The sequence below is a fragment of the Polyodon spathula genome, unplaced genomic scaffold (assembly GCF_017654505.1).
Source record: "Polyodon spathula isolate WHYD16114869_AA unplaced genomic scaffold, ASM1765450v1 scaffolds_3413, whole genome shotgun sequence".
Classification (NCBI taxonomy): Eukaryota; Metazoa; Chordata; class Actinopteri; order Acipenseriformes; family Polyodontidae; genus Polyodon; species Polyodon spathula.
This window is the reverse complement of record NW_024474875.1, coordinates 1108-12000: the sequence shown is the minus strand read 5'-3', so window position 1 is coordinate 12000 and position 10893 is coordinate 1108. Positions and strand designations below refer to the sequence as shown.

General features: G+C 44.9%; 1 protein-coding gene across 1 annotated transcript; it reads right to left on the bottom strand.

Annotated features, from left to right (window-relative positions):
* Positions 1-4: 4 nt before the first annotated feature.
* On the bottom strand, positions 5-4279 carry LOC121311944 (tripartite motif-containing protein 16-like; the record flags this gene model as incomplete). Its single annotated transcript, XM_041244053.1, has 6 exons — positions 3642-4279; positions 2044-2139; positions 1625-1858; positions 1311-1470; positions 743-808; positions 5-241 (listed from the first exon to the last, which is right to left on the bottom strand). Coding segments are annotated over exons 1-6 (1381 nt in total), but the record flags the coding sequence as incomplete, so codon positions are not given.
* Between the last annotated feature and the right edge of the window lie 6614 nt (positions 4280-10893).

The window sequence follows — 10893 nt, the reverse complement described above, 5'->3', positions numbered from 1 at the left end:
TTCCTGCTGATTCCTTTATATGTGACTCCTATAGAAGCCCCTCCCCCACTCCACTCAATCTCCCAGTAACAGCGAGTCCCAGACAAACCCTCTCTGCAAAGCACTTGGGCCCAGCTGTCAAATCTCTCTGGGTGATCAGCACATCGCTGGGTCTCTCTCCTCCGTGTCACCTTTCTGTTCCCTTCAGACAGACTGAGCTCTCTATGCACTGTGTTGGGGTCCAGTGTGAGCTGACAGGAATCTGATTGAAGAGAAGAGGACGGGTAGAGGAGAGACGGTTAGAAAAGTCAAATCACTGAGAAAATCTCCACTAGGTTTGAATGGTACAGAACCAACACAAAGACAGACTGATCAATACATATTACAGCAGGGTCTTTTTATAAAGGCTGTTTCTGAGATAAGGCTACAGCTTGAAAACAGAAGAGGCATTGAGGTACAAAGGTACAGAAGGGAGTAAAAGGATTATTTGTATTTTGGGTGAGTTTGTGTGAATTCATTTTGCAGCTGGCAATCAATGCACACAGTAATGATGCTAATCATTGTAAAATATGATATGCTCCCCTCCAGCAAGTATTGGGACAGGTGAATACATGCATATCCACTGGGGTGGGGCATTTGTTTAGATTTTTCCCACTCAGATCTTCCTCTACCTAAATATCTTGGTATCTGTGAATAGTGTTAGCTCTTCTCACAATGGAGGGACACATCTTTCAATCAAATGTTTCAGTGAAAACAGACTTACATTTTAAAAACTCAGCTCTGTTCCTTGGCTCTGGAGCCTGCAGACTGTAAACTGCAACTTCATTCACTGGGCAGAAGAAAAGAGAGAAATAGAATTGAAACATGTGGATTAATACACAACACACACAAGACTCCAAACAGCAATTTGAAAAGAAACAAGGCTTATTCACGGCATTTCAGCGCTGGGATGTGAATCTGCCCTCACAGCAGCCAACATAATAGACGTGGTTTGTTTTTGATGCTCTTAATACAGTATTCAGCTCGGTCTCTGATTAGTACTCTTTAGCAGCGTACTGTAAGGTGTCTCGAAGCTGATTTTATTAATTTAGTTCTAACGTTATATTAACTGTGTGAGAGGCCCTCCCTGTCCAGTGCAAACCGGTCCAAGAGAAACCCGCGTTTCCAACATCGGAACCACCTGAACAGCCTCTCTGTGTGTGTCCCATGAGGGTGCGAACCTTTATGTGTGCCCCATATTAATGTGCAATACACTCTGATTCTGACTGTCCACTTCTCAAGCCATGGTCTATTTGAGAAATCTCTACCAAAGGAATCTATTTCACACCAACCTGTTGTGCTTATTTTGACTAATTCCCCCTTGCAGAAGTCCTCAATATGGTCTTTAAGTTCAGATACAGCTTTCCTCACGGCCCCAAAAGAGATGTCTGTATTGACAGTAACGCTGGGTAAGTCTCCAGCTTCAGGAGGGGCACAGAGAGACTGGAAATTCTACAACAGGAAAGTGGAGAAAAGGAGTTTTCAGTGAAACAGAATGGGATCCAAAACATTCCTGGTGAAAAGCAAGGATTCATTCAATTGGAGAGGTCTGTCTGAAAGCGTCCCAGTTATGTACTTGAGATTTTCTAACAAGCAGTGATGTTACCTGTAGAAAATGGATGTGATCCTCTGTCTCTGAAAGCTGTTTCAGCTCAGCATTTCTCCTCCTTAGCTCAGCAATCTCCTGCTCCAGTTTCTTCATGCGTCCTTCAGCCTGATTCACTGCAGCCTTCTCGTTAGCTCCAATCAGCTCAATAACCTCAGTGTGGATCTTCTCAATGGATCGGATCAGCTCAGTAAAGATCTTCTCACTTTCCTTTATTTCTATGCATGCAGATCTCTGAGTGAAGGAACACAGTAGAGGAGACATGGTTAGAATTGATATCAAAAACACATCAGACATAGACAGCAAACTTCTGCAGATGTGTTCCAGTCCATCTGTTAATAATAATAATAATAATAATAATAATAATAATAATATAATAATAATAATAATAATAATAACCCCCTCTTGTCAATACCCACTTTCAGTGACTCCACAGCCTGTTTGAGCTCCTTCACTTCTTTCAGTCTCTCCTGGATTCTCTGCTGTATTTCTCTCTGTGTCTCTCCCAGCTGCTTCTGTGTAGAAACACAGTGACACAGTGGCATTTCTGATGAGGCATTGAGTGATATCCTGTCACACCCAACACAGGCCTGTCTAAGAATGCTACTTACACTGACAGAATCATTTTAGTTCAAATATACTTTCTATTTTCTTGTCCCCTTACCTCTTTACAATGTTGCAATAATTCTGAGTGGTTTTCGAATATGTTTTACGCTTCAGTTCTAGTTCCATGCCATAGACGTCTGTAGCACAGGCTAGATCAGACAGCATGTGTGTATAGAAGTAAGATACAACACCATCTAGTGCACAGCGGCCAGCAATACAAAAGGACACTTGATCCACAGTTGCTTAGTGAAAAGATGGACTGCTCAAATCTGCTGCAGCTTGTCAATGCATATTTCGAGTGCAGTAGAATTGAGCTATTTCTCTAATGTGTGAATGAGGGGGTGTGTGAGCAACAATGAGGCTGTGCTTGTTTACTGAAAGACACACTTCTCTGCTGCAGCTTGTCAGCTGATCTTGGTGTCGAGTTACAGGCGTCTGGGGAGTGGTGATGTCAGCGTTTGTTCACAAAGCCTCATTTTATAATGACAGTGCAGAAGCTCCAGCATATCTGCACCCAAAAGAAGAACACCCTCCCCTCCCACCCTCACAGCAGCTCTCTCACATGAGAAGTGGAACACAGACGCAGAGCCTGACGAACAAGCAGCTCAGCCTAAATGTGCTCGTGCAAGCCCCCCTGGCACTCCGCTGCACACAGGCAGCACTTACACACTGTGCTTATTTCCCTGTTTGTGCTGCTTTTGTAAATATGTTCATTCTTTGTTTTCAGCTCAATCTATTCAGAATGTACCCAATGTTCATTGCATGTTCAGGTTTCATTCAGCAGTGTTAGATTGTAGCAGCAATGAGGACTGTTTTAATAAACAAGAAATGAAGATTGTTTCTAAAGTGTTTTTGTGTGTTTTTTGTTTCCTACACCAAAGAGGGTGAGTGTGAGATTGAGTGTTGTTTTCCATGCAAGCCCAGTTTGTTCCCTTTCATTTGATGGGAGACACTTGCATGTCACCCCTACAGTTATGGAGCTGTGCGCACAAATTTGAAAACAGGGAAAACAAGCCAAAATTGGCCTGGACCTCAAAGAGTTTTAAAATAATTGCTTGGCTTTGCTGGGAACTTCATGTTTACACAGTTTAACCAATTAAACTATAATATCTTAAACAATGAAACAGACATATGATTCTATAAAATAACCAAATATACAAAATACTAGCAATATAAATTATAATATTTTTACATTAAATTCCAATCTGCCTCCAACTACCCAACTCAGCTTGAAATACATTTGAATCCATAAAAAAATAAAAAATAAACTACAGCTCTTTAAATAGCTCCTAATATACAATTCAAATCTGATCTAATGTGAAACTGTATAACCTAGTAAACAGACATGTTAAATATCCCTGGGAATTCTTATCTTCTAGGATAGCTACAAGGAAATGGTTCAAACCCTTACCTGTTTCCCAGTCCTTTCTTTCTCAGCTGAGACTGTATCGTGGCTCTTGTGTTTATCTTGTGTACACAACAAGCAAATACACATCTGATCGGTTCTACAGAAGACCTCCAAAACCTTTTGGTGTTCAGCACAAAGCTTCTGCTCCAGATTTCCAGTTGCATTGACCAGCTTGTGCCTCTTGAAAGCAGCCCCCTCATAGTGTGGCTTGACGTGTGTTTCACAGTAAGAGGCCAGGCACGTCAAACAGGATTTCACAGCTTTGAACTTTCTCCCAGTGCAGAAATCACACGGCACATCTCCAGGTCCAGCATAACTTTGAGCAGGAGGAGGATTGAGTCCTGTCTTCTTTAATTCCTCCACGACTTCAGCCAGCATGGTGTTTCTGCGCAGAACAGGCCTTGGGGTAAAGGTCTCTCTGCACTGGGGGCAGCTGTAGACACCTGTATGATCAGTCTCATCCCAGCAGTTCTTAATACACCCCATACAGTAACTGTGCCCACATGGAATAGCGACTGGGTCCTTCAATAGCTCCAGACACACTGAACAGCTAAACTGGTCATGTGCTACAAGAATATTTGCTTCTGCCATTTCTGCTGCAGTGGGACAGACAGACTGACGATTTCACAAGAAATGAGACCACTGTGCTGATTTCCTAGAACTGAGTAAAGCTCTCAGAGGTGGGGTTTGGGACTGAGGCCAGGTTTTGATAAACAGGTTGAGCAGAAACTGAATTGCGTGTCAAGAATGTTTCATGTCCTGAGATTTCTCCTGCAGTAGAAGAGCGTAGAGAACGGGCTGGAGCGTATTCAGACAGCATGTCTGAAATGTACTGAGGAGCTGGGCCATGAAGGAACAACACAACAAGATCTTCAAATCAATCGTGCTTTGGGATTGGAAAATAGTGTTCTGTTTAAAAGTCTCTGATGAGTGACTGGAGTGGGAGCCTCCTTACAGCATTACAACATGTTCCTCTGTGACAGGACTTTAAGGTGAATGGTGATTCAAAGAAACATTGGGCATGTTTAGACTGCAAGTATGATTATATAACTACCTGTACACAGGGGTAGATCTCAGCCCTGTATACAATACAAACAGGATTCGATTGTGCAGATCTGCTGTTCTGTTCAGTAGGTTGTCTTTGTCCACAGGTCTCAGCACTTTAATGAGTGAGCACTGTTTCCAGTTTAATATAGAATGATATTTCAGTGCATTCACAATGAGCTGCTAATGAACATGTCATGAAATCAATCCTAAACAATTTCTGAATCCTCTCACCCACCTCTCTTCACAGCCTCTCCTACCCCTGTAACCCTTCCTCTATCTCTCTATCTCTCCCCACCTCTCCCTTCATCTACCTCTTTACCCATCTCTCTTTACTGCCTCTTCTACCCCTATACCTCTACCTCTATCTCTCCCTTCTTCTACCTCTCATTCACTTCCCTCTCATCTATCCCTCTTGCTCAGCTCCTCTCCTCCATTCCTCCCCTTTCACATTCATGAAGAATTGATTTGCATGACAAGATTTGCAAAATCAGTCCCATGATGTACACCCTATTGACAGTGCTGTAGCAGGTGAATCATTCCCATGCTGTGCTATTGACGGTGCTATAGCAGGTGAATCAGCCCCATGCTGTGCTATTGACAGTGCTATAGCAGGTGAATCAGTCCCATGCTGTGCTATTGACAGTGTTATAGCAGGTGAATCAGTCCCATGCTGTGCTATTGACAGTGCTATAGCAGGTGAATCAGTCCCATGCTGTGCTATTGACAGTGCTATAGCAGGTGAATCAGCCCCATGCTGTGCTATTGACAGTGCTATAGCAGGTGAATCAGTCCCATGCTGTGCTATTGACAGTGCTATAGCAGGTGAATCAGTCCCATGCTGTGCTATTGACAGTGCTATAGCAGGTGAATCAGTCCCATGCTGTGCTATTGACAGTGCTATAGCAGGTGAATCAGTCCCATGCTGTGCTATTGACAGTGCTATAGCAGGTGAATCAGTCCCATGCTGTGCTATTGACAGTGCTATAGCAGGTGAATCAGCCCCATGCTGTGCTATTGACAGTGCTATAGCAGGTGAATCAGTCCCATGCTGTGCTATTGACAGTGCTATAGCAGGTGAATCAGTCCCATGCTGTGCTATTGACAGTGCTATAGCAGGTGAATCAGTCCCATGCTGTGCTATTGACAGTGCTATAGCAGGTGAATCAGTCCCATGCTGTGCTATTGACAGTGCTATAGCAGGTGAATCAGCCCCATGCTGTGCTATTGACAGTGCTATAGCAGGTGAATCAGTCCCATGCTGTGCTATTGACAGTGCTATAGCAGGTGAATCAGTCCCATGCTGTGCTATTGACAGTGCTATGGCAGGTGAATCAGTCCCATGCTGTGCTATTGACAGTGCTATAGCAGGTGAATCAGTCCCATGCTGTGCTATTGACAGTGCTATAGCAGGTGAATCAGTCCCATGCTGTGCTATTAGTGCTATAGCAGGTGAATCAGTCCCATGCTGTGCTATTGACAGTGCTATAGCAGGTGAATCAGTCCCATGCTGTGCTATTGACAGTGCTATAGCAGGTGAATCAGTCCCATGCTGTGCTATTGACAGTGCTATGGCAGGTGAATCAGTCCCATGCTGTGCTATTGACAGTGCTATGGCAGGTGAATCAGTCCCATGCTGTGCTATTGACAGTGCTATGGCAGGTGAATCAGTCCCATGCTGTGCTATTGACAGTGCTATAGCAGGTGAATCAGTCCCATGCTGTGCTATTGACAGTGCTATGGCAGGTGAATCAGTCCCATGCTGTGCTATTGACAGTGCTATAGCAGGTGAATCAGTCCCATGCTGTGCTATTGACAGTGCTATAGCAGGTGAATCAGTCCCATGCTGTGCTATTGACAGTGCTATAGCAGGTGAATCAGTCCCATGCTGTGCTATTGACAGTGCTATAGCAGGTGAATCAGTCCCATGCTGTGCTATTGACAGTGCTATAGCAGGTGAATCAGTCCCATGCTGTGCTATTGACAGTGCTATAGCAGGTGAATCAGTCCCATGCTGTGCTATTGACAGTGCTATAGCAGGTGAATCAGTCCCATGCTGTGCTATTGACAGTGCTATAGCAGGTGAATCAGTCCCATGCTGTGCTATTGACAGTGCTATAGCAGGTGAATCAGTCCCATGCTGTGCTATTGACAGTGCTATAGCAGGTGAATCAGTCCCATGCTGTGCTATTGACAGTGCTATAGCAGGTGAATCAGTCCCATGCTGTGCTATTGACAGTGCTATAGCAGGTGAATCAGTCCCATGCTGTGCTATTGACAGTGCTATAGCAGGTGAACACTTCCCTGTGTTTCTGAATTCCAGTAGTTATAGTTAGCTCTAAGAGGCGGGGTTTGGGATTGAGGCCAGGTTTTGATAAACAGGTTGAGCAGAAACTGAAATGTTTGTCACTGTTTATCATTCACTGAGATCTCTCGTGCTCTGCACACATATGAAAACATCACTTGTTGAGAAAGTGTTCTCTTTATATAAGCCCCTTCTTATTAAAATACTGTCTCTGTGTTTCAGCCACTAGAGCAGAATCTCGTCCAGGGAATCCTGTGGCTCTTCTCTCCCAGTTTATAAGATTCCAGTGGAGGAGCGGTGCAGTGATGTTAATACAATACTAAGAGAAAGGAGGAAAGATATCACATTGAAAGTGCTGGCCTCGTGATTTTAAAACCCGTTCTTCTGCCTTTATCCCAGTTTAACACAGCATGCTATGCATGTAGATTCAGTAGCAGCATTTGAAAGCAATGCAATATTTCGAGGTGATATTTCTGCTTCTCCCGCCCCCCTGTTGAAATTCAGAATCAGGTGTGATTGGCATGAGAATGTGTGCAGCATTGCCAGTCTGTGCTTTAGATCTACAGAGCTATTGAAACGAAGTGAAAGAGCAGAGCTGCTGCATGGAGAGGAGCTGTGCATTTCCAATGAGGCAGCTGCTCAGTCTGTACAGCAGCTCCTTCTCTTCCTGTTCGCACACAGATATTCAATTTTACAGCTATCTTTCCACAGCAGCTCTCTGCGTCTTCAAAACAGCTCAGGAGAATCAAAGAGGAGACAAGCATGCAGGGCCGGCCTTACCCCGCACTCAGCCGGACTGTCGTCACATTGAAAGGGTTCATTAGGTACGCAAAACGCTCAGGGTGCAAATCAGAAAGCAGTAGCGCCAGGGTACCTCATGACCGGCCCTCACTCCTGCCCGTCCCAGGACAGCAGGCTCTGTCGTGTGGGAAAGTGACAGCAGCCGTGTCGCAGCGCGCTTTTCCACAGCTATCAATGACATCTTTGTTCAGCGAGTCAAAAAGCTACGTGGACAGAAGCAGACTTAACAGGTAACACTGCGCTGGAAAATAATGCATCGTGTTCGCAAGCCTCTTCATTCAGCGCGAAAGACAAGCTCTGCTAGTTTAGAAACACATTGTGCTGATTCAAAAATAGCCCTGCTTCGGTTACAATGGAAACCCCTCTTAGGCTGGATGCAGATAATCACGGGTTTAGACTGAAACCAGGGGCGCAAATAAGGGGGTTCAAGGGGTGCAATGAACCTGGGCCCAGGACACAGGGGGGCCAAAAAACACAAAAGCAATTTACAATCGAGTTTCTATTAAAACAGATATCCTAGAGAGAGCATATAGCGCTGCTGTGATTGGATACAAGCTGAGAGGCTGCGGCTGCTGTGATTGGATACAAGCTGAGAGGCTGCGGCCGCTGTGATTGGATACAAGCTGAGAGGCTGCGCTGCTGTGATTGGATACAAGCTGAGAGGCTGCGCTGCTGTGATTGGATACAAGCTGAGAGGCTGCAGGCTGCTGTGATTGGATACAAGCTGAGAGGCTGCGCTGCTGTGATTGGATACAAGCTGAGAGGCTGCGCTGCTGTGATTGGATACAAGCTGAGAGGCTGCGGCTGCTGTGATTGGATACAAGCTGAGAGGCTGCGGCTGCTGTGATTGGATACAAGCTGAGAGGCTGCGCTGCTGTGATTGGATACAAGCTGAGAGGCTGCGGCTGCTGTGATTGGATACAAGCTGAGAGGCTGCGCTGCTGTGATTGGATACAAGCTGAGAGGCTGCGGCTGCTGTGATTGGATACAAGCTGAGAGGCTGCGCTGCTGTGATTGGATACAAGCTGAGAGGCTGCGCTGCTGTGATTGGATACAAGCTGAGAGGCTGCGGCTGCTGTGATTGGATACAAGCTGAGAGGCTGCGCTGCTGTGATTGGATACAAGCTGAGAGGCTGCGGCTGCTGTGATTGGATACAAGCTGAGAGGCTGCGCTGCTGTGATTGGATACAAGCTGAGAGGCTGCGCTGCTGTGATTGGATACAAGCTGAGAGGCTGCGCTGCTGTGATTGGATACAAGCTGAGAGGCTGCGCTGCTGTGATTGGATACAAGCTGAGAGGCTGCGCTGCTGTGATTGGATACAAGCTGAGAGGCTGCGGCTGCTGTGATTGGATACAAGCTGAGAGGCTGCGCTGCTGTGATTGGATACAAGCTGAGAGGCTGCGCTGCTGTGATTGGATACAAGCTGAGAGGCTGCGCTGCTGTGATTGGATACATGCCTGTAGTGTTCTTTGAGCAGCTTCACAATAGTATTATCCTGCTATCATTGGCTCCTTCAACTGCAGGCAAACCTTTGGATACAATAGACTGAATCGCTCTGTTTTATTCTTCTTGCATCAGTGCATTGTTTAGTTACAAAGACCTGTATGAAACAGGCTGCTCTGCTGGTATTGTAGTTACAAAGACCTGTATGAAACAGGCTGCGGCTGCTGGTATTGTTTAGTTACAAAGCTGTATGAAACAGGCTGCTCTGCTGGTATTGTTTAGTTACAAAGACCTGTATGAAACAGGCTGCTCTGCTGGTATTGTTTAGTTACAAAGACCTGTATGAAACAGGCTGCTCTGCTGGTATTGTTTAGTTACTGCTGTAGAGGCTGCTCTGCTGTATTGTTTAGTTACAAAGACCTGTATGAAACAGGCTGCTCTGCTGGTATTGGAGTTACAAAGACCTGTATGAAACAGGCTGCTCTGCTGGTATTGTTTAGTTACAAAGACCTGTATGAAACAGGCTGCTCTGCTGGTATTGTTTAGTTACAAAGACCTGTATGAAACAGGCTGCTCTGCTGGTATTGTTTAGTTACAAAGACCTGTATGAAACAGGCTGCTCTGCTGGTATTGTTGAGTTACAAAGACCTGTATGAAACAGGCTGCTCTGCTGGTATTGTTTAGTTACAAAGACCTGTATGAAACAGGCTGCTCTGCTGGTATTGTTTAGTTACAAAGACCTGTATGAAACAGGCTGCTCTGCTGGTATTGTTTAGTTACAAAGACCTGTATGAAACAGGCTGCTCTGCTGGTATTGTTTAGTTACAAAGACCTGTATGAAACAGGCTGCTCTGCTGGTATTGTTTAGTTACAAAGACCTGTATGAAACAGGCTGCTCTGCTGGTATTGTTTAGTTACAAAGACCTGTATGAAACAGGCTGCTCTGCTGGTATTGTTTAGTTACAAAGACCTGTATGAAACAGGCTGCTCTGCTGGTATTGTTTAGTTACAAAGACCTGTATGAAACAGGCTGCTCTGCTGGTATTGTTTAGTTACAAAGACCTGTATGAAACAGGCTGCTCTGCTGGTATTGTTTAGTTACAAAGACCTGTATGAAACAGGCTGCTCTGCTGGTATTGTTTAGTTACAAAGACCTGTATGAAACAGGCTGCTCTGCTGGTATTGTTTAGTTACAAAGACCTGTATGAAACAGGCTGCTCTGCTGGTATTGTTTAGTTACAAAGACCTGTATGAAACAGGCTGCTCTGCTGGTATTGTTTAGTTACAAAGACCTGTATGAAACAGGCTGCTCTGCTGGTATTGTTTAGTTACAAAGACCTGTATGAAACAGGCTGCTCTGCTGGTATTGTTTAGTTACAAAGACCTGTATGAAACAGGCTGCTCTGCTGGTATTGTTTAGTTACAAAGACCTGTATGAAACAGGCTGCTCTGCTGGTATTGTTTAGTTACAAAGACCTGTATGAAACAGGCTGCTCTGCTGGTATTGTTTAGTTACAAAGACCTGTATGAAACAGGCTGCTCTGCTGGTATTGTTTAGTTACAAAGACCTGTATGAAACAGGCTGCTCTGCTGGTATTGTTTAGTTACAAAGACCTGTATGAAACAGGCTGCTCTGCTGGTATTGTTTAGTTACAAAGACC